The sequence below is a fragment of the Cygnus atratus genome, chromosome 8 (assembly GCF_013377495.2).
Source record: "Cygnus atratus isolate AKBS03 ecotype Queensland, Australia chromosome 8, CAtr_DNAZoo_HiC_assembly, whole genome shotgun sequence".
NCBI lineage: Eukaryota > Metazoa > Chordata > Aves > Anseriformes > Anatidae > Cygnus > Cygnus atratus.
Genome location: NC_066369.1, coordinates 11,149,991 through 11,173,320, shown reverse-complemented (window position 1 = coordinate 11,173,320; position 23,330 = coordinate 11,149,991). Strand labels below are relative to the sequence as shown.

Here is a 23,330-nt window from a genome sequence, read left to right as displayed (position 1 = left end):
GATGAAAGGCAGGTTAATTAAGATGACAGTACAATCTCCCTATAACAAACACATACAGGGCTTAAAAATATGCTTGTTATGTTGGAGCACCGAATCATAATCAGATTTGGTAATTTGCTGTATTGAAACAAAAAGGAAACATTTTCAGAATTGATCATTCAGTTCACATCACTTTTATGGAGATTACTTTGTATTGATCAACATTTAAATAGTAGTTGAAAAGACAAAGATGAGAAAAGGATAAAAAGTATCCTTACATGCTAAATACAGCATGAACCGATAAAAGCAAAATAAATTAGATCACTACAGCCAAATCAGCCCTGCGCATGTGTAATGAAGATAATTACGAACGAAAAAGATGGTTCTTCAAGTTTCAGTCTTAACAAAAGGGGAGTTTTAAAATGGATTTAGAGTTTAATCTGCTCAGAATGAAGCTTCCTACGCAGCAATTAAAATCTGTGTGAAGCTGAACCGTTACTGGCTTTGAAAAGACACAACCGTGGGTTTGTTTTCCAAACAGCCTTCTCACGTTTCCTACCTGCGGGTTCCAACTGGGGTCCAGTTTTTTCACTGTAGCCACATATTCCTGCATAGCTTGATGAGGACTGGTGTCCCCCAGGGCTTTCCAGGCTTCCCTAGGACAGAGAGCAAAATATCAGCGGGCCACTCGGAGACAGCACAATGTCTTTTTACAGTGTCAACGGTGGAACAGGGCAATCAGAATCACATATATGTTTTTAGGGGGTGTAAAGCCATCTTCCATTCAACTGGAAGCAGTCAACGTTTCAGTGAAGCCATGACTACTGTCAGTGCAGCACTCCACCACAGAAGTGTCTTTCAGGGGATCCAGATCTAGGCTGGAACATACTTTGTGTTCGCAAGATAAAGCTGTAGCTGTTTTCACCAAATTTTCATTGTACGGAGACCAGCTGTGGATGCACAAGGTAAGTCCAAGCGTCTGGTACTTCGTGTCAGCATCAGGCAGGGCCGCAAGCAGCTCAGGCTGAGAACTCTGACCTGATCGTGTGTCTGTCACATCGCAGGCCGGTACCCAGATGACACCAATATACCTCTACTTGCACAAGAAAAACTGCATTGTTGTCCATATTAAACAAAAGCCATCCTGTGGCAGACACTCTAAATTTGACCTCCTCTAAGTCACGTCTGTAATCTATCGACAGAGGCGACAAGATGCAACGCAAACTAGAGCCAGAAATATCTAGGGTTCACAAGGATTTCCTCTTACCATTTCTGCTTCCCCTCAAAATCGAAGAAGCTTGGCTTCGGAGTGTTACAGGCTCCGAATTTCACCTAAAGAAAAGAAATTTCCTTCTGTTAGAACAAACCAAAGGGAAGGGAACTTGCATAAGAAAATACCAGGTTCGGATGGCTCGGGGTATTTTTATTCTTGTGCCAGATGAATGGTTTTCGACGGAAAGTACTGACACCCAACTGTGTTTTACCCTTGTTTCAGGGCTCTCAATTACTACACAGTTACCTCTGCATCGCTGTGCTTGCTTTGTGTGATGCAAGGGAAGCAATTTTGTTAGGCAGCTCATTTCTTTTGCATGCATTACCCAACAGGGATCACCAGCAAGTGATTTCTCACTTAATGTTATGTTTATTACTCAGCCAAATGCCTCATTCTCCACCAGTATCAAGAAAAAATCTGTTGATTAGGGTTTCTACAGAGATGATTACTCATTAAGGATGAAATTCACCTGCTTCCGCACCAAGTTTGAGTAAACAGGCTTTGCTTAATTATTTTCAAGGTCCTCTGGAAGGCAAGGGGACAAACTCAGGGGGAAGGAATGCCAAGCAGCTTCTGAGTCAGCCCCGAGGCATCTGGCTGCACAGGAAGCACTCCGCGAGCGGAACACGTCGTCGAGGCCTGAGCAGAACCGCCCGAGATGAAGCAGTCTGTCACGAGGAGGCACAAGTGAAAAGGGGGAAAGGGAGAAGTAACAGGAAGAGCACCAAGCCAGAATTAGGGGATGGGTACCGCCCCAGCAGAGGCGCACGCCTGATCCTGCACGCCACTTCTCTGGCCCCACTCTAGCTCAGAAACGCCAGAACTGCCGAGGTTCCCAAACAGTTCCCGATGTAAAAGCGTGAAAGGGACTTAGCACCAGGGGGCCTCAGACGGGTTTTCATAGCAAGACGTACTGATTTGACATACACGGCCGTTTCTTTCATTTCAGTAGGGTCTAGCAGCCCTATCTCCGTTACAAGCTCACCCACAAAAGGGAATGGAGAGGACGGACAAAGGCTTCCCCTGCCCGCGGCTCCAACGGCACAGGCACGCTGCTGCGAGGTGTCCGCCGCTGAGACCGTCTCAGGAACAGAGCAGTGAGAAGACTGAGACGCGGCAACGTTTTCTTGAAAGTCAGCTCAGGAGAATTTAGACATGAATGTGCCTCTGTCCCTGCCGGTGAATGCGGTCAGGGCTCCCCAGACCCGGCTGCCATCAGCGCCCCTTCCTCTTACAAAGCAAAGCCCTTGGCACACAGGTGTCTCGGCAAAACGGATCCAACTGAAATGAAAATACCACCGTGGTAGGGAATGGACTTACACGAAGCGTGGATTTTTATTATTTCTTTTTTACATTCAGCTTCAGGAAAGCAGTGTATGTCCCGCGGGGGTAACAGAAGGCCAGGACACCCTTTGTAGCACGCCGCCCTTCCCATCGCCCGCCTGCAGGCAGGCACGGCCTGGAGGTGGGCAAAGGCTGCCGGACAAACACGTTGTTAGCCGAGCAACACCAAACTGCATCCACCCGTTATTTTTCGTTTGTAAATGGAATATGCTCCAGCGTTCAGGCAGGTAAAGTGCTTAAACCAACCAACAATTCTTCACCTTAGCAGGGTGGGGATTTTCTGCCGAGGATGGAACCATTAATCAGGCCTTAGAGCGAGAGTGCCCATGCTGAGAGATATTTATTAGTTACACCGTGTTTTCATCTGAAGTGCTAGAGGATATGAGTGACTAACTGAAATTAATTTTCTGCACATCTGACCATCTCCTCGTAAGCAGGCCATTCAAATTTGGACATCTGAGCCGGCCTTTAAAACAACACATCACGTTTCATGGAGGAAGGGGGGAGAGGACTAGCAGCAGTTAAGCCCCATAAATCAGTCACGGCCCATTTGTATTGTAAATGCTTCCTCCTGTGCTCAGATATGGACTGGACCACTTGTTCCATAAAACAAAAGAAACACGGAAACAAAATGCGAATTCATTATCTGGGTGGAAAATGCCTGCCTGGCAATTCTGTAGTAAAAACCGGCCAAGCCAGATCAAAGAAATATCATCTTTTTTAATATTAATTGTTCGCTGCCATCGTCAAAACAAGACAGCAGTTTCTTTTCTCTAGATCTGGCATTCAGAGGCCGTTCCAGCACTGAAAAGACTGTTAGTAACATCAATAGCAATACAAATCAAGGAACGGTAGTTAAATTTCATCCATCAAGAGCGGGAAAAAAAAGTACGCGTGTGCCTTGTTTGCTATTTTGAGATATATTAAAAAGGCTTGCAGTGCTTTTGCTGGAGAGAAGAAGAAAAAATTCTTGGCTCCCTTCTTTCTGCTGCAGGACTCCATAATGCAGCAGGAGCCAAACAGGAACCCAACATTAGAGCAGACTGGAGCCCGTTAGCCAAGGAAGGGGATTTTTAGCTAAATATACCAACACAAACTGCTCATCAGCCGCACTGAAAAGAAAAGGCAGCCAGAAGGTATGAAATACTTTCCTAGTATCGCTTCTCCGTGCGGCCACCAGCAAGCTTCACACTCCCGAACCGTGCAAAAAGCTGACCCAGGCAGCTCTGAATGGGATGCGTCTGCGTTTGTGGCCAAAGTGGAAATTTAGAAGCCCTGGCTGACGCCTTCACCTGACGGCTGAAGGTCATGACGTTCAGAAAAGCTCAGAGACGTGTCAGCGCTGCGTACCACCACGTAAAATCTCAGCTGTTGGGTCGTACCGTGGAAACCCCCGAGATTCTCCTTACTCGTTACACCACAACTGTTTTGTTTTTTCTTCCCGGCGGTGGGGAAAAAACTGCTCCGTGCTAATTTTTCAACTAACGCATTTATACAGCGGGGAGTCCCAGCCAAATATTCTCAGCTGCTCAGAAATCCCTTAAGGTGAACCCCACTTGCAGGCTCCCCACGCAGCAGTAACAACCAGAGCAGACCGACTCAGCTCCGAGGACGGCGGGACTAACCTCTAACTGCACACGGACCAAGTAAACCGAAATTCTTCAGGGTGGGACTTCTGATCCGTTCCTGCCCTAAGCTGCGTCCCACACACCTGTGGGAAAGCTCTGTCAGACCGGTAACAAGCGGGGCGTAAGGGAAAATAAGGGACGTAACTGCAGAACACCAGGGCCCTAACCCAGTCGTGCTGTAACACCGCGCCGCTTCCACCCCCGCGCTGTGTGCAACCCGAATCCGCGAGCAGAAAGGCCTGTTTGCAGGGCGGAGCCGTGGCGTAACGTCCTACCACACGTGCAAGCCGTGTAAATAGGATTACATCCTTGAGCCTACCCTCACCAGGGGCAGCACAAGCCCCGCTCTGCCAGCGGCACTGGGTTTGCAGCCCGGAGCATCCTGCTGGCGGGGCGGCTTCCCCAGCCTCGGGTCACTCCCAGGGAGGGTCTGGACCCCCTCCCTGCTTTGAACGACAAATGCCCTACTGGTCTCCATCACCACAGCTCCCGAGCCCCCCTCTCTGGCATTCCCAGCAGACAGACGAGCGCTACCACCTTCACCTTACCGCTGCAGGCTCAAGGCGGGCAGGACAAGCGATCTGCCCGACGCCACGCAGAAAGCGGGGGCAGAAACAAAACGAGTCCCAGGCGAGCGCCCTGCCAAGCAGCCTGCTCTTCCCCTGAGTCGTAAACTCAGCAACATCTTCTAAAAAGCTCACTGGAGATGACAACTAAGCAATTCCCTTATTTTCAAGTCTCTGACACATAAACAAAATCAGAGAGAAAAGTAATAAAACCCTGAAATGGCCTCCAATAAAAGGTAATAAAATCCCAGGAAAACGGTTATATACCCAAACAGTTCGAAATAAATAATACGCAGGATTTTAACAGAGAGCTCAGCTGTTACTGTCACCCCTTTTATGACGGTGCTGCGTCTTAAATCAAAGCCCTTAGTGACATAAAGCACTACGCAGAGGAAAGACAAGGATGCCAAATCAAGGGCAGCGGACAGATCTGAGTCAGCACCTTTTGTGTGCGAGCAATACTACTGTCCACCGGCGTAATATATTAGCAGCCCATTACGCATACTGATACGGCTGCTGTAATTAAACAGAGAAAACTCGCATTAAGCACCATCGTTTTGATTAAAAGCCCAAAACGCTGCAAAACTCAAAGTTAGCAGAGCCTAATCGCGCAGCAGCTGTGCTAGCCGGCACCGGAGGCGCAGAAACCAGGGAGCCGACACAGCCCCGAGCCAAGGAGCACGCGGGCACTTCTCTTGCATCCTGCTTGGCCAGGGACAAGAGGGACAGAGGCGGAGGGGACGGAAGGGCCCCTCGGCTGGAGGGGACTGGAAACCTGTGCTGACAATGCTGATTGCTGCTGTTTCTGCCTGGTATCAAACATTGTGCAATAGTCTCCCATTTTAGTCTTTTTTAACTAAAACATGAAATACTCTGTTGCTCTTACAGAGACAACCCCAGTAAATCCTCTGGAGTCTGCTGACATTCACAGAGAAGTACATCAGCGACACCTCCCCTTTTCCAGCTACGACACTTACAAAGCATTTGCACCGAAGTCCTTTCTTTTCACCTCATTCTCATCACGGTCTTAGTTCTTAAGTTTTCCTGGCACTTTTTTTCCCCTCCTTTTTCTTACACGGACAATGAAACCTGGAGACCTGTTTAAGCACCAGAAAAATCTGAAGACGGAGCCTCACGCGGCCAGCCTGCTCTCAGTACAACTAATGGCCCACAAACCACAGCCTGGGAGCCACCAGCTTGGAGGATAATTAAATATTCCACCGAAGAAAATAGAAATGCTTTTAAGTGGCAGTAGCCAGACAAGGGTATTCAGTGTGGGAGGAAAATCACGGGGAAGATGCATGCGCCTAACTTCAACTATTAACCCAAACGGGTGGGATTCAGTTCTACATTTATTTTTCAAGTCAAGGCAATCTCTTGCCATACACGTGACTCCTGCTCAAACTTTTACTCTTTAATCTTCCACGTGCAACACTAATTGTAACTTTTCTGTTTCTCCACGTTAGCCCATTACAGCCCTTTGCATCTGAATTGGTGCTTTTGCTTTACATAAATTCTCCCACAGGAGCAGGAAAGTCGCCTTGCACGTTCCAACACGGCACATCCCTGAGCTTGCCGATACACAGGGACCAAACGGGAAAAGGCGTCACCAAACAGGAAAAGGGTCCCTCACAGAACGGCCGAGGTTGGGAGGGACCCCTGAGGAGCACCTAGTCCAGCCCCCTGCCGAGCAGGATCACCGAGAGCACAACAGAATCACGGAACGGTGGAGGTTGGACGGGACCTCTGCAGAGCATCTCCCAACGTAGAATATTCCATGATCCTGTATCTTAAGGCCCAAGCAACCGCTTGAATTACCAAGGCATCTCTACCGGGCACCACAAACAGACCCGCACAGCCCCATCCTTCGTGGGGCCGCATCCAAACCCCGAAGACGCAGCGTGGGGAGGCCGGCAGGTGGGCGCTCCGCGCAGAGCCGGGGCAGAGCCCCATCCTGGCTGCCTGTCAGCCCCACGGAAGGCCAGCCGCGGTCGACTCCTACCCACGGGCTGCTCTCCATCGCGGAGGCGAGCAGCTTCGTGCTGCGGCTCCCCTGGCTGCAGGCAGCAGGCGAAGGGCCCGGGTCAGCGGGCCGAGCCCGGGGGGACCCTGGCCCGGGAGACGTCCCGCAGCCTTCACCGCGCCGACCTGGCGAAGCCGGGCGCCCGGCGGGGAGCTCCCCGCGGCCGCTGCCCCTCGCCCCCCCCGGCCAGCCCCCTCCGGGCGGCCATTTCGCGGCGGGCCCGGGCCTCTCCCGCGGCCCTGCCGGGCCTCACCTGCTTGTAGCGGGCGTACAGGTACAGCAGCTGCTCCTTGCTGGCGGCGCCCAGCAGGCCGGGCAGCCGCTCGGCCGCCTGCTCGAAGAGGGCGGGCAGGTGGCGGCCGGGCGGCTCCGCGCCCCCCGAGCCCGAGCCCGAGCTCCCCTCACCGCCGCTGCCGGCCGCCACCGAGGGCGACGCCATGGCGGCCGGTCCGCCCGCACAGCCGGTCCCCCCCCGGGCCTGGTACGGGCGGCACCGCGGCCCGGCGAGACAAACGAGCCGAGCACGAGCGTTCCGGGCCGGCTGTGCCCCCTCAGCCCTTATCGCCTCCCCAGCAAAGGGGCCGGCAGCCCGCCGGGAGCAGAAGCTTAGCTGGGCATCCACATCCTTAGTTTGGTGCAGGAGGCCAGGCTGGCTGTCGTGGACTAAGGCTGGAAAAGCCCTCCAAAATCATCTCCTCCAACCACCCCCCTACCACCAGTGTCACCTACTAAACCATGTCCACTAAACCCCCAGTTCCCTCAGCCGCCCCTCACAGGACTCCTGTTCCAGGCCCTTCACCAGCTTCGCAGGCCTTCCCTGGACACGCTCCAGGGCCTCGATGTGCTTCTCATAGCGAGGGGCCCAAAGCTGAACACAGCACTCGAGGTGCGGCCTCACCAGAGCTCAGTACAAGGGAACGACCACCTCCCTGGCCCTGCTGGCTACACTATTCCTGACACAAGCCAGGACGCCGGTGGCCTTCCTGGCCACCTGGGCACACTGCTGGCTTATGTTCAGGCAGGCATCGACCAACACCCCCAGATCCGTTTCCTCTGCACACCTTTCGAGTCGCTCTGTCCCAAGCCTGTAGCGCTGCATGGGGTTGTTGTGGCCAAAGCGCAGGACCCGGCACTTAGCCATGTTGAACCTCATCCCATTGGCCTCTGCCACGATCCAACCTTTCCAGGTCCCTATGCGGAGCCTTCAAGTGTAAAGCGTTGTGAAGTAGGAGTGGAGTTAGTCTGGAATGAGTCCCCCAGGGACATGACTCACAGGGTCCTGGGCACTCACCAGCCACTGCCACCTCCCAGGGCCATGGGCACCCCCAGGAAACCTCAGTGGGACACGGGCACCCTGCCAGGATGTGGTCTCTCCTCCTGGGGCGTGGGCGCCTGGGGGGCACCTCACAGCTCTTCTCTCCCAGCCCAGCTCCCTCATTCCTCTGCAGGTGTGTTCTCTAAAACCTGCACGCAGCAGCCCTCACTTGCCCCACTGCCTCCCGTGTGGCTGCTGCCCCAAGCCCCTTGGTACCAAAAGGACACAAGTTCCTGTATGGATGATCTTTATTCAGCTGGGAGAAGTGGTCTGCTACCAGCAGGAGTTTCCAAGAGTCCCCCAGCCAGCTCTGCTGCACACGCATGCTCCTGCTGTCCTCTGTGGAGCAACGAAGCAGAGCCACGTCCTTTGGGATGCCAGCAGCCCCAGCGGCGCCTCTGGGAGGGTGCAAAAGGGGACTCTCCTTGGAGGTCCTCATGAGACGAATGTTGATTCCCTGCTGGCTGTTGTGCTGGCTGGGCACGGGCAGCCCACCAGGGGACAGCTGGCAATGTCGGTGGCGCCCATGCAGGGAGGAGGTGATCAGGGCAGTGTTGGCATCCGGTTGTCAGGGGAGGTGCCTTCAGCGCAGGAGCCTTCGGAGGGCTGAGGTGTGTCCTGCCTCACCGGCTCGCTGTCAATCTGAAGAGAACTGACTGTCAGAGGGGTGAAAATGCTGTGCCAGAATTATTAGCCAGGCACTTCCTTCCACCTGCGTCTTTTCCCGGTGCGATGCCTACCCTCGCATGGGCCTTGGAGGTCCTAAGTCCAAGGGCTACCCCAACAGGTCATGGGCATTCCCTGGCCACTGCCATCTTACAGGGACGTGGGCAGCAGCCGGGACGTGTACCCCTTCTCCTGGGTCACGGGCTCCTACGGGGCAACCCTCAGCCATGGGTGCCTGTCCTCTCCTAGCTCCTCTCCCCCTTTCTCCTGGAGCATCAGCCTCCCCAGACCCATGGACAGCAGCACTCACTCTCTGCGCTGCCTTTCCTGTCGCCGGTACACGGGGTGCACGCTCTAGATGAATTTGCCGGGGCTACGCCGGGGGCTCTTCTTTTCCTGTGCTTGTTTAGTGCCTTGTTCCTTGGCTGTGGGAGCCCGAGCTCTTGCAGGCGGAGCTGGTAGAGGCGCCTCAGGCACCTCACCATGAAGGCAGTGTTGGCCTCCATCCGGCAGAGCAAGGCGTAATCATCCAGAGCGTCCTTTCCCTGGCGGTCTGTCCCCACGGAAGCTGAGGCCCACCGGCCCGTTCCCTGGAAGCGACAAGAGAAGAGGCACAGTGAAGGGCATGGCTGGGGGCTCGCGGGGTGGAGAACTGTCCTGCTGGGCTCGGCTTCCTCGGGAGCGTCCAGCCTCGCAGGACTGCTCCGGGCAGCCATGGGGGCTCACAACAGCGCCAGCAGGCCCTGGGCTGTGCTGGGGCCTCCCTGCGGCTGGGCGAGTCCCCGGGGAAGAGGCAGAGGGCCTCTCAGGGCCTGCTGAGGCTTCCTTGTGCCTGCTGGGTTTTGTTCTTTTTTGTTCTGGAAAGCCTTCGTGGCCAAGGTCCCTGTGGGTCCCCGCTCCCCGCAGGCTGGCCCTTTCCTGCACGCTGCGTCTCCGCCACTCACCTGTCTGCGGTGTCTCTGTACTGTTCTCCAGAGGCCGAGGGCAAGCAGCCCCACGCCGAGGAGGCAGACGGCGTCCCAGTTATGGCAGAGCAGCCAGACTCTCCCGCCCTGGGCAAGGTATTCCCAGAAGCGGCCCAGGGGGTCGGGCAGCTCGGAGGGCTGGCGCTCGGTGCCGACGGGCCGTTGCTTTGGGCCCTCTGAAGGGACCACGGCGTTCAGCCTGAGGCGGAGCCTGCTGGGGCAGCTGGAAAGGCCGAGGCTGCAGGGCCAGTTGGAGACCTGGCGCTTGGTGCCAAGGCTCCTGCTGACCCTGACCCTCTCCCAGCAGCGCTGGCTGCAGAGGCCCTGGCCGCACGGGCGGAACAAAGCCATGGCCAGAGCCACGGCCAGGAGGAGAGCCAGGCTGAGCTTCATCCTGCTCTCTCCTGAGGAACACAACAACGCTGGAGACGGCTGTCACGCTGAGCAGAGCTCCGGCAGTGACCACCAGCACTAGCAGCTGTGCCCAGCCGCAGCCTGATGTTATGCCGGGCCCTGTGAGGTCACAGGGCCCGGCGCTGTGAGACCGGCAGGCGACGAAGGCCGCGGCGAGGCTGGGGAGGACGCGGGCAGGCGGCCTTCGAAGCCTGCTGCTGCCGCTGCAGTCCGCACGGGGGGTCTGCCTGCCCAGCAGGGCGGTGGGCCTGAGCCCCCCGTGGTTTGGGCCGTGCCCTGGGTTTCTCAGTGAGAAGGAGCCGTGGCCAGAGCCACATCCGAGCTGGGCAGCCGTAGCACGGTTCTCCTCAATACCCTCTTGGGGGCAGAGTGGAAGCCCCCATTGAGAGGAAAGCCTCAAATTGGCTGTTGGTTAGATAAAATCATAGAATTATTTAAGTTGGAAAAGACCTCCAAGATGATCTGCTCCAACCACCCCCCTACCACCAATGTCACCCACCAAACCATGTCCCTAAGCACCACGTCCAACCTTTCCTTAAACACGCCCAGGGACGGTGACTCCACCACCTCCCTGGGCAACCCGTCCCAATGCCTGACCACTCTTTCTGAGAAGAAATTTCTCTCATTTCCAACCTGAACCTCCCCTGGCACAACTTGAGGCCATTCCCTCTAGTCCTATCCCTGGTTACCTGTGAGAAGAGGCCAACCCCCAGCTCCCCACACCTTCCTTTCAGGGAGGTGTGGAGAGCAATAAGGTCTCCCTGAGCCTCCTCTTCTCCAGACCAAACAACCCCGGTTGCCTCAGCCGCTCCTCACAGAACTTCTGTTCCAGATAGATATGTGTTATATATACATTTATTGAAATGTATGCATGTATAAATATATATAGATCGATAGATAAGGATGTTTATATAAGATGGCACAATCCCTCTACCTGCTGCTTCGGAAATGCCTGTTAGTATCACAGAGGGAAAGCAGCCACTTCGTTGACACCAGGTGCTCCCCTAACACTTCTCAAGCTTTTTAGGACCTTTGCCAAATTTGCCCCCCTCCCAGCTCCCTGCTCTTGTGCCCCGGTGTCACGCGTGGGGCCGGGCACCGCGGGTGTCGCCACGGCCCGGTCCCGCTGCCGCTGGGGGGCACTGGCGGCCCGGCTGCGGCCCTCGGGGAGCCCAGCGTTGTTTTGGGGGGGGGGGCTGAAGCTGGCAGCAGAGGTTCTGCGGCACCCATCCACCCACCCACCCCCCTGAAAGGGGTCGCGGGGGGCTGCCAGCACGTGCTTGCCCCTTGCTGTGTTTCCCTCTCCGTCCCCGTCCCCAGCAAAACGAGCACCTCGGGGGCTCTCTCCATCCCCTTCCCCCCCCCCCACCCAGGATTTCTGCCCTGGGGTGAGAGGACAGCACGGTGACAAGGCCAGTGGGGAGGGACCATACACTGGATGCTGATGCAAGGTCCCTGGCAGCTGCCAGGCGGGGTGGCCCCGAGGCTGGCAGGTCCCCCTTGTCCCTGCCGTGGCCGCGGGGGTCCCGTCCCAAAGTATATTTAGCCTGGCAGCTACCGTGGGTGGAAAGTTTTCCTCGGCACAGCTGTCGAGTCCGTCTCCCTTCTCCACCCCCCGCAATAGCAAATGGCAGCGCCGTGTCCCGTAAGGAGATCTTGGCCACCTTGGCAGCGCTGCGTGCCCGGGAGCCCAGCCTGATCCTGCCCTGGCCCCCTCCGCCCATTTCACAGGTGGGCAAAGTGAGGCAGAGAGGGGGGCAACACAAGGAGATAGGCGCAGGAGGTTGGCACTGTGTGCCTGGGGCTGGGGACAGAGAGATGTCCTGCGTGTGACTGGTTGTGTCTGCACAGATACGGGCTTGACGAAGTATTTGAGACAAATTATCTGAAGCGCGTGGCATCCGCTCGGTTTCTGTCTGGTCTCCATGGTGAGAGGCCACGATGCTCTCCCTGCTCTAGCACCTGCGGCTCGATTTCTCTCAGTTTTTCCTTGCCTTTCTTTCAGGAGCAACTGCATGGAGGGCCTGATCCTCCCACCTGACCCCGGCTTCAGCAGGCAGGGGAGGGTGCAAGGCACCCACAGAGCCTTTAGGGTGGGACGGAAGCAGTGAGGACATGGCCTCCAGGCTCCAAAATGCTCAGCTGCCTGTGTGGGATACGGCAACCACCTCCTCAGCTAAGCCCTCCTTACATTCCTTTTTTTTCCACAGCAGACAAAGAAAGGGGGTAATTAAGGCTGCCTCGTTTTGCCATGGGAAACGCCTGTCAATGGTAGAGGGCTGGAGGCACGCATGCCGTGCTCGCAGGTTCTACCTGCAGGCTGGCCTCTTGTTCGCATGCAGTAAAGGGGATCTGGGAGAAAAGCATGTAATTAGTGCAGCTGCCATATAGTTTTTGTAGATATCAATAAAACATTGATTCCCTCCTTCTGTAAGCTCCTGCGCCGCAGTGCATACGAATGGCCCCGATGGCTTCTCCCTGAAGCAGCCAACGCCGTGGCTGCCCGGCTGTCCAGAGGTTGCAAATAATGGGTTTTGTGTGCAGGGAGGCACATCACCGCTAAATAACGTGGTTTGGGTTTGGGTCGGTTGGATGAGAAGTTGTATGGCATTTTCCTTTTCAAGCTTAAGGAAAAAATAAAAAGAAAAGAAAGAGAAATCTCATTTTTGTTTGACTGACAGTGTTTTGTTTGGTGTGAAGCTAAAAAAAAATCAAAAAGCTCCGTTTCCATCTTGCTTCACTCAGCCTCCCGCCCCGTCCATCTCCTTTCCCATCTCCTGACATGTCTGTGTGAAAACCGCAGAGGAGACATTTGTTTTGGGATGTGAACCTGGCCGCTCTTCATGGAGAACAGCAAAATAAACGCCACTTATTTTTTTGTCCTGTCCCAATGGGGGTGTGTAGATCACATTCGGACTGTCCCGTTCCCATAACCCCCTAAACCTCTGTTTTGTGGTGTTCGTTGCCACCTGTACCGGCGCTCAGTGGGGAGGAGAACATATGAAAAACCAACAGCCGCTGCTCAGTTCTGCAGCGCTGTCCCTGGGCAATCCCATACATTGACTGTGCCTCTCAAGCAGTGTGCTGATGAGCCCCGCAGCGGGGCTGGCTGGATGGGGTTTGGGGGCAGCGGGAAGCCCAGGGTGATGCTGCGGGGCTATGGGACTTGTGCCCAACCAAGCCTTTGAGAGGCTGGCCGGTATCCCTCTGGGTGGTTTTCCCTCTGAAAGATTGTTTTCCTATGGCCTCTTTTGAAGACTCCTTCTCCCCAGCAATACAGGATCTTTGAAAGTACATATTTTTAAAAGAAAAACATGCTATTTATAAATTATTCTATATGCTCTCAACAAATCAAGTGCCAGACTGCGCTGGCGGAAAGCCCACTCCCGACTCCTCCTTGCTTGGTTTAAAAAAAGCAAGTAACGCCAGTTCTTTTATCTTTTCCTGGCCAAAACAGCGCGGAGAGAGTCGTGGTGCAAACGGGAAAAGGGAAGGGGCTGGAGCAGCGTGGTGCCACCACGGCCCCTGGGTGCCCTGCTCCAGTGGCAGGGGGACCCGGAGATGTGGCTGGGGACCATGGTGATGGGCTGGCAGGGGAGCCCGGCCTCCGCTGTGCCTCTGCCACTGTGGTTTATCAGCGATAACCACCCGCCCCGTGGTGGCTGGGAAGCGACCTGAGGTGCAGGGGATGGGGGGTTTCGCTGGTTATTCCGGGTGCTGGGTTTGCGGGCTGCAGCGCCCAGGACACCCGCTGGCTGCCCACCACCCACGGGGTGACGCGCTGTGTGCTCCCATACGGCCCCACGGCCAGCTTTTGGGGCAAAACCCCCAAAAAACCGTCCGCCAACCCCGCGCGTAGGGGCGGGGCCAGCTCTGAGGAGACGAGGAGGCGGGGCCTCACCAGACCACGCCCCCCCATCCACCGAAAACCCGCCCCCCGGTGGGCGGTGCCGGCCGTTGCCGTGGCGACGCGGCCGTGCCGGCGGCGGGTTGGGCAGCGGGGCGGGGCGGGGAGGCGGGGCGTCAAGATGGCGGCGGCGGCGGCGGCCGGGGAGGCGGCGGCAGCGGCGGGGCGGCGTTGAGCCGAGCCGAGCCGAGCCGAGCCGAGGAGGAGGAGGCCCCGCGGCGGCGCCTGAGGAGCGGCGGGGCGGGCGGGCGGGGGCCCATGTGCGGCGGCGGAGGCCCCCCCCCGCCCCCCAGTACCGGCGGCGGCGGCCCGTTGGCGGCCAGGCGCCGCTGAAGAGGCTCGGAGCGAGCGAGGCGGCGGCAGAGGAGGAGGAGGAGGAGGAGGAGGAGGAGGCGGCAGGATGAAGTTCGCCGAGCACCTGGCGGCGCACATCACCCCCGAGTGGCGGAAGCAGTACATCCAGTATGAGGTGGGGGCTGCCCCTGCCCGGTCCCACCGGCGGAGGCACCGGGAGGGGGGTGCAGGCCGGGGGGGGGGGGAGGCCGCCGCCGTGCCCCTCAGCGAGGGGCAGCGCGGAGGGATGGGGCCGCGGGGGCTGTCCGCGCTCAGCCCGTTTTCTCCTCTACCCTCTCGGCCTAGCGGGAAGGTCAGAAGAACGGGGGGTGAATCGGAAATAACCCCAAGGCAGCACCTTCTCGTGGAGCTCGGTACCGGAGGCTCCCCCCCCGAGCTTCCCCCAGCCCCCTCTGGGGGTGCTGGGCTTGGCCCGGGCCCTCCCCTGCAGCCCCCGGTGCCTGCTGTGGGAAGGTCGCGCTGACACCTCAACAGCTCAGCCCGGGCTCCTGCCCGCTGGAAGGCTTTGGGCTGGTGGCTGGTGCTCAGGGAGGCCGTTATCCCCGGTAAAACCGCTGCTTATTTCGCTGTCACCGCTTCGAGATTCTCTTCCCCAGCAGCACCGGTCATCTCCGCGAGTAATAATTAAACCTGGCTGGCTGAAAGCTGATTCCAGGAGAGCCGTCGGCAGCGGGCTTCTTGACCTGCTGAGCCAGGCAGAAAAAACACTCAACGCTTGTTATCATTCGAGGGCCAGGGTTTTCTCTCTGGGACCACAATAGTGATTTATTTCTCATATCCCTATGAAGCTGTCTGCTCTCGCAAGGAAACCGTGTTTATCTTAGCTTGCTGTGTTATTCTTGTCGGACTTGAAAAGTTTATATCTTCCCTTTTGACCACTCCTTTGTTTTCCATTACCTGAGTGCAAAGGAATGGATGTTTAAAGAAAAACTGCAGGCAGGTTTCACTTTAGAACAAAACCGTGATCTACCTGAGTTATTTGCAAACGAGCTGCCCAAGTAACGCATCAGTTTTTGCGAAGGAGGGTGCCCATTGTCTCAGTATGGTACCAGATTAGTTCTGCATCGGGTCTCCGATGGATTATCTGTGCGAGAGCTCTTGGGGTTGTTTTCTGCTTTTGGGAGCAGAAAACTTGCGTGTGGTCCTAAGGGAAGGCTCGGAGGTGGGGCTGGAGGGGAAGTCAAGGAGGAAAAAAGATGTGCAGAAGGCTTCGCTCCTGGCTGACCAGATGGAAGTCGAGGGAGGGTGAAGGAGACCCAGCGAACTATGACACCTCGATTAAGGCGTGAAGAACTCTGCTGCGCATTGGCCGCTGCTTTCATTACAGGAGGTTAATTTTCAGATGTTTTAACTAGGGCACTGATATTCTCTCCTTCTCCATTCCCCCATCTCAGTTTAAAATAAAGGTAGATTTCAGTAAAATCTTCCTTAAGATGTTTCCCTTTCTAGACATAGCGTTCTCCTCGTTGGACAGATAGCGATAGCTGAATATTGAGTGAATTAAAATAAAAACCCCACCCTCCCTTTTAGTAGTAAGTTTCAAAACTCTTTGTTAGCCTTGTAGCTGGCTGAACGTGAGTCAGCCTGCTGCTCATGCATATTCCAGTAGTGCAATAGTCTGGCATTTATTATTCAGTGACTGGTGGTCGTGTGGAGCGTGGCGCTACCTTGGTTTACTTGTTGGTGATACTCGAGGCAAGAAGCATGCAACCCTCCTTTGTCAAGCGAAATGCCAGGCTGCTGCTTGGCAAATGTTGCTTTCGTTATTTGTGTGCAATACTTCTTACGTTGTGCATCGTAGTAATTTTTTTCTAAAAATGTATGTGTATAATTCATTTAAATATCTTAACGTGTTTTTTTATTTGACAGTTTATATCTTCTCCTTAATTAAAGCAGTAATCAGTTACCATTTCGGAGTGAGAGATCCCGTTGTGTTTAACTCGGAAAAGATCAGTCCCGTTTGCAGGGACTTACCACGACAGGTTAGTGATGATAATGAGAGGACTGGAAGATGGAATAGCAATTGTCTTCAAGGCATTCTGTTGATAAGGCTTACATGTAGTCATCTGATTTTTCAGCTCTGATGTCCGTAGCTTTTTCCATTGGAGAGCAGGTGACTTTCACGCAGCCCCTAAGTCTTGTAAGACCCTGAGGTCCTCTCCAGGTGAGAAGGCTCTGGTTTGAAGACAAGCGAGGCTACAAGGAGCTCTGCCTTGCACAAATGGCCAATAAAGCTAGGAAGGTGTCATCTGTTGCTGATGATGTCAAGAAGAAGAATGAGGCAATGCTTTAAATATCTGAACGTGTAGTTTCACTTTCAGATGGTCTTCAGTGATCTGCAGCCCTCCGAGTTCTTGTCAGTAATGCGATCTTTCCCTCAAACAGCGACCCGTTTAATTACTGTAACTGTGATTGTAGGAAGTGTGCAAGTTGCCCGGACTTGGGGCGGGTACTTGGTCCATGGAAGAGTTTAATGAAAATGAATAGATTTTTCCCTGTCTAAACAAGGAAGAAGATCTACTTCGATACCTATAGCTTGGATTCTTATTTTTTTTCAGCAAAAGCACTGCAGTGCCATTACTGTGTGTCTGCTTTTAAAAAAAGAGCAGTTGGCATGTGAAAAAGAAGAATGGTGATGCATGCTGCTCCGTCTCGTTCAGCTTTTCGCAAAGACACGGGCCGTGACTGAGTGAGCATTAACACGGTGTTTTACAAAAACCTCGGTTGACTTGATTTGACTTTTCCCTCTGAAGATTGCTCACATCTTTAGATTTGTACCTGCTGCCCTCTCTGTGCTAAGGCCAGGTCCGAGCGCCTTGGCTTGGGGAGTCTGGCACCCTGTTGTCTGCAGAGCTAGTGGCCTCCCCAGCGGGGTAAAGGCTCGCTCCAGCACTGCTGCTTGCCTTAAAACCTTAGGTTTTGAACCCTTCCTTTACTCTTTGATTCCTTCGGTGTGAAAACATGAGACGAAACGAAATCCCATCTTTGTGTCAGACAACAGAATTTGCTTTTTAACATAGAATTGAACAAATTAAGGTGACTCACAGTTGAATTTCAGCTGATGCTTTCTTTCTAAACCAATTCTTTACTGCATTTAATGTGCATTTGTAGGTGCAGTGGAACTGTTGGATTGCTGGGCCTCTGTTTATCCTTAATCATGATGCAAATTTCCTCGGCCAGTGTGTACCTCTCTGAAGTGCTTGCAGGAGAAGGAGGAGAGCATTGCTCAGTCTGCTCAGGCCTCCCGACACAAGTGTATGTGTGCCTGTCAGTCTGCTGGGAACTCGGTGGAGTTTTACAGTTGCCAGATGGCAGTTTTGTGTCAGTTTATCTGGCCTGAATTTGTTTATCTGGGTGCAGAAGTCTCTTTAGTGAGCTCTTAAAAGTCTCTTCAGCACGTAGTCTATTTACACTTATGTTTCCCTGCGTATTTAACTCACTGCTGTGCACTCTGCTAGAGCAGGGAAGGCTGAGAAGTATCCACCAATTCTTGGGAAAAGTTCTTAGAATCGTGGGATGGTTTGGGTTGGAAGGGACCTTAAAGATCTTCTAATTCCACCCCCCTGCTGTGGGGGGTTCTGAAGAAAAAAGCAATTAGCTGATGTTTGAAAACAACAAGTGTTTAATACCTCTGAAATCCCAGCCTCTGGGGAAGGAGGAGAATGGGAACAGTTACTCCAGGCCCGAACTTGGTGGGAGAGATGGTAGGATGTAGGAGCAGGTGATTTTTTTTTTTTTCCCTTCTAAAGGAGACTTCGGGTGTTAACTGCTTTCCCCCTTGGGTAGGGGAAGCAGGCTGCGGAGTTTTAAGAATCATTTCTCTGCGACAAAGCCTGCAGCGGGAAGTAGGCGTGGAAAGCAAAAGCCGCCGTGCGCGTAGCCTGCTCGTCTTCAGCCTCTTCCAGGAGCAGTCTCTCAGTTTTTGGGACGTGGCCAGCTCTGCTCTTCAAACAGTGCTTCATGATAGGCAGTTCGCACCCAAGCTTGCCACCTCCTGACACAAATCTGTTGTGCTATTTCACTAGTTGTCCTTCTGGGTGCTAGCGGACGAGCTTAGGAGAGCATTAGCAGCCTGCAAGCTAGTCACTTAAACCAGCTGCTTTGTTCCAGCGTTTTAAGGCTTTTGTCCTTGAATCTGCTCACTGCTGTGGCTTGACAGTTGCATTTTTAAGTGTGTTTTCTTTCCGCTTTGTTGTCTGATATATGTGCATGTAAGTTTATACAAGGTGTGTTAGAAGCACAATTTAAAAAAAAACCCCAAACAATAAAAACCAAACCACCCCATGTCTTTGTTTCATTTGAGGGCTGGAGGAGTAATTCTTAAACACGTGGAGCTGACGGTGATGGGTGGCTTTTTGGAACAGCTCTGTGGACAGGCGACTAAATGTGCTGGGTTTCACCCTCGCCTCCAGGGGCTGGTGTCGGGTCTGCTGCCCACGGGACCTCCGGCGTTGGTCCCTCCTCGCTAAGGGGCCGATGAGAGCGGCCATGGGAAGCGTGCCGCCCCTCTGGGGTACGGGGTGGCTTCCCACCTGCTGTCTCTTTGGGGTTGTTTCTCCTGCCTCGTGCGGCACCGGTTCGTGGAAAAAGTTACAGGTAGGCAAGGATGACGAGCAGGGTGAAAAAGGGGAAGGTGGCTTGTGGTCGGTTTGGGGTTTTTTTTTGACCACTCGATGCATGGAACCGGGTCACGCGCTGCGGGCGGTGAGTCATGGGAGGAAGGGGACGGAGCGGCCGGTGTTGGGGAGGAATGGAAACAGAACCGAGGGAAGGAGAGAGCTGTGTCACTGGAATGAGGATCATTCAGCAACGGCTTAGCTGGGAAAACAATTATGCAAGTGACCTTTGTTGAGACCTCTGTGGACTTGGGAACGAGACCTTTGAGAGATGTCTGAGCTGCCTGTTTCACCGGCCACCTATGATAGCCCGTGATAAACAGACGTGTCCTTTAGACCTTATATTTACTTAGCAGGCTCATAACCCATGTTACAACAGTGCTGAGCGTGGGGTTTTTCCCGTGGGGGTGTTAGGGCAGCTGTCGGAGGCTGGGATGTTCTCCCTGGGGGAGGGAGAGGGGCACAAGAAGCGGAGGGGTTGTAGAGCTTTGGGACCTGCTGGGTAATGGGAGGCAGGGGCAGGAAGCTTGAAAGACCCGAATGGCTTTCGTGTGTTAGATTTCTGGAGGTCTAAAAGTCCAGGAATAAAACGCAATTCGTGCAGCAGGAGTTGCAAAGCATGCTCCCGCTCCCTGTGCGAGTTAAGATGCCTCTCCTCACCGAGTGATGCGGTGTGTGTAAATGAATGTCCTGCAGTAGGAATGGACCTTTCCTAGTTGCCCCCAGTTCCAAAATTACGTTTTGAGTTACTCCACCAGCCACAGGATCCAAGTTACTTGATTCCTGCACACGCTTGTGATGCGCAACAGCGCACGCCTTTAGCCCTTGGCTCCAGCCATCCCCAGGAGCAGCACGCTGCCTCCTCCGCGGGGCGAGGGCCTGGCTAGTAGCTCTGGCCTCTGCTGCCTGTGCCCTTCGGTGTCCTTCTCCAGAGGAGGCAGCCTCCTGTGGCTCCCTGGTCTGGTCCATCAGGTCCTCTTCAGCTCTCAGAATAGACGTGCATTTCTGTACTGCTGTACTATAGAACGGCGCTAAATCCCTGCCGCTGCTGTTCCTCCGTTTGTCTTCACAAACTCCTTTCTATGTCATCCCACAGTTTGTATTTCTATGAAACCTTTAACGTCCTACCAACTGGGAAGCATTTCTTCCAAAGGGAGATGTTTATAAATACGGTTGGGATAAATTTTGTAGATTAGCAAGGTAACAGGCCTTTGAAGCAGTCAATAAACGTGAACGCGTGTTTCTTTTGTTAACAGAGATGCGTGTAATAGCACCGACATCACGTTCTGTAGCTTTGGGTGTCAGTCTGGAGGGATAAAAGGACTTTAATTGCTTTTGTTTTCAAACAGGCTTATCAAAACAATGTATTTTTTTTTGTTGTTGCTGCTGACAGCATTCCTTGTTCTCTCTCTCCCCTCCAGGCTTTGAAAGAGATGCTATATGCAGCTGTGGACCAGGCCCCTTCTATAGAAGGTAAGCGAACTGCAACTGAGCATCGTGTTTTTCTTGGCATTGGATGCTGGGCACACAGTAGAGTTACTTCTCTGTCCTCAGTCCTCCAAAATTGGTAAACTTAATACACTGATGGGCAACCGCTTGGCCCTTCACAGCCTGCGAGCTATTTTTGATTGTTAGGACTCTTCGTCCTCTGTCACCAGAACAATAGCTGTCTCTGTATAGCCTGGGACTTCAACAGCTGGATTCCTCTTGCTTATAAGGACATTCACTGGTGGAAGTACTTTCCTCATCGCTTGAGAATAGACCTTTGTTTTCCTGGGGCAGCTAGCGGCTTCGGGAGGTAATTGTGCTGGAGAGACACTGGCTCCTGGTTTGTCACCGGTGGCTGGAGCTGTGAGAGTCTTGTCCTTTCGTCCCGGGCGCTCCCTGAATGCTGTGCTACCTCTCGTATGTTGGCATGAGTATATTTTGTGTTTGAATGTGTTTATTGCCACTGAATCCTATAGATGAGTGATTTTAATACAGCATATGGTATTAAGCTCTCTGCATTTTGCATAGTTTAAGTGATAAGTGCAGTAGTTCTCCACAGAGTCCTTTATAGCCTTATTCTCTTCTTCCGTTTGTTGTCTTTGAAGTACCGAATAGTTTATGTTGCTTCGGTCCCTACTTATTTGCCCTTCCTGTAGATTTCAAACTGTTTTTGACCTCCGTGCTTTCGTTAGTGGAATGTGAAATACTATATTTGGGTTTAACTCTACTTGCTCTTTTACGAGAATTTTAGAATTGCGATGGTTAATAGACAAAATGGGGCTGTGACGGGGCAATATTTAGTGATGCTTTTCAGAGGTGCAGTCTGAGCCGAAAACTTCCTTGAGGCAATGCTCAGACAGGTGTAACTCTTAGATTTAACCTGACACTTGGCTGCTTATTTGTCTCAGCCCACTCACTTTGTTAAATCAGTCGCACCCTTTGCTCTTAACTTGCGGGTCCTGGAACTGAATTTCTACCGGCAGGCGGTTGTGGTGCTGGCAGCATCTGAACTACATGGGTAAAGCGTGTGGGCTTTGGAAAACACACATGCAGCTTGCAAACAATACACTGACAGAAGGGGGAAGTCCTGCTTGTACCTTTTGAGTGACAAAGTTGCCTGAAAACCCACAAACCTGGAGGATCTCTCCCCCAGACAGCACAAAATGTTTTCTATGTTTCGTGTAGGCCAAACCGACCATCTTTATTAACTCCTAAAGACAGTTTACTGGTTTTGTTGAGGGGAAAAAGTAACACAGCATCAGTTTTATAGAAGGCTGGAGCGTTTACAAGGTCCTTTTTTTTTTATGTCAGTGCGTTATCAACAGTGGGAGCAAATAAAACTTTGTGGTGTGATGTTTGAGGATGAGGTGCTGGGTTCTGCTGGAATTTCAGGGCGGCTTTGCCCCTGAGCTTCAGGTGGAGCTGAGCTCCCGGGATCAGTTGGGGTTGAGGGACGGGTGAGCCACCGCCTCGGGTCCTGCAGGAGAGGTCGAGCATCTTCCGCAGGGCCTGCCGTGCGGGCACAGGGGTTGCTGTGGCGTAACTCACGGCTGCAGGGTGTGCTCCAAGTGAAGCCAGAAGCTCCTTGCCTTGTGTGTTCCTTCCCTAGGTGTGACTGTTTTACCAACAGGGTGGGACTTTGTGCATCTTAAAATGGATGGGACGTGCAGATCCTTTGCATTTTAGTTCCTAAAGTTTCTTATGGGTAAGGCACAGGTGGATAGCTTCACACAACAAAACTCCAAAGTGTGTAATTCAGCATTTTGTGTTTTTTTTTTCCCTTGCTCATTGTGATATAATGATGTTCTGTATGTACTGTAATGTTTGTGTCTAAACACGCTTGGGAAGGGAAGAATAAAAAGGTTTAATATATTTATGTTGTTTTTTAAATGTTTAAATTTAAACTTCTGCTTCTGCCTCCTTTGATGCTTTCAAAACATCAACAAAAAGGAAAATAATGACTTAACATCGTGCTAGTTATGAAAAGCATCTTCTGCTCATTATTTCGAGATCAGATCTCTTCCTCTGCACTGTAGAGAACAAAGTGATCCAAACTGTTTTGAACTGCTCAGATTTGTCTCTGTCTTGCCTGAGCTGCTTTTAAGTAGAGAGCAGCTATCCTAATTCCTGCACCTTTTGTTAGTGAAGTGGTAAGGGAGTGCGTGCGGGGTGGCTTGGTTTTTCTTTCTAGGTTTGTTTGCAGTGTGCTAATTCCCTCCCTTTTTTCTCTCTGTTTAGAATCTGGTTTGCTTCTTATTTTCTGACTCCCTCTCTAAAAATCGAGTGTGTCTTAGGTCAAGGCCAGGCTGTTTGAACTGGTTTGGTTGAGCTGTTGGATCTGCGAGGGCAGCTGTATCTGAGGCAGCGGATCCTTTATCCATCCATTGACAACGGGAGCGCTGAGGTAACAGGATGACAGATGTCCTGCCACCAGCTGCAGCTGTAGGGAAGGTTTGCATGGTTCAGCGAAGCCTTATGCTGGGGTTACCGTGCGACTGCACGCAGGCTGTGCCCGAAACACTTCCCTCGTCCCTGCCAGAGCAGATGGAGCAGGTTCCTGGTACTTCAGAGGGGATGGAGCAGGTATTGCCAGGGGCTGCCTGTTGGCCTGCATGTTTCCAGTTTAACGTGGATTTTGTGGAGGATGCTTTTCCGTTCCTTTGAGCTTAGCACAGAAACTACAGCAGGGTGCTACTAAAAACCACCTACCCTGTGTGAGCCTAGCGTAAATCTCATTTTAGCCTGGTTTAACTAAAATTCATTTGATCTCGTTGATCCCAGATGCTGCGGAC

General features: G+C 53.2%; 2 protein-coding genes across 4 annotated transcripts in view; one reads left to right on the top strand and one right to left on the bottom strand.

Annotated features, from left to right (window-relative positions):
* The window catches only part of ACBD6 (acyl-CoA binding domain containing 6), an 81,942-nt gene extending 74,655 nt beyond the window's left edge, over positions 1 to 7,287 (bottom strand). For 2 of the 3 annotated variants that reach the window (XM_035537831.2, XM_035537832.2), the window contains exons 1-3: positions 7,067 to 7,287; positions 1,247 to 1,311; positions 539 to 635 (exon numbers count right to left, since the gene is read on the bottom strand). In XM_035537831.2, coding sequence (XP_035393724.1) covers positions 539 to 635; positions 1,247 to 1,311; positions 7,067 to 7,252 — 348 coding nt within the window. In that variant the 5' untranslated portion in view covers positions 7,253 to 7,287. The remainder of the gene's footprint in view (positions 1 to 538; positions 636 to 1,246; positions 1,312 to 7,066) is intronic. The other variant, XM_035537833.2, reaches the window with a different exon arrangement.
* A 7,105-nt stretch (positions 7,288 to 14,392) lies between these two features.
* Positions 14,393 to 23,330, top strand: part of XPR1 (xenotropic and polytropic retrovirus receptor 1) — a 103,846-nt gene continuing 94,908 nt past the window's right edge. Inside the window, exons 1-2 of the mRNA XM_035537974.2 lie at positions 14,393 to 14,549; positions 20,472 to 20,523. Coding sequence (XP_035393867.1) covers positions 14,481 to 14,549; positions 20,472 to 20,523 — 121 coding nt within the window. The 5' untranslated portion in view covers positions 14,393 to 14,480. The remainder of the gene's footprint in view (positions 14,550 to 20,471; positions 20,524 to 23,330) is intronic.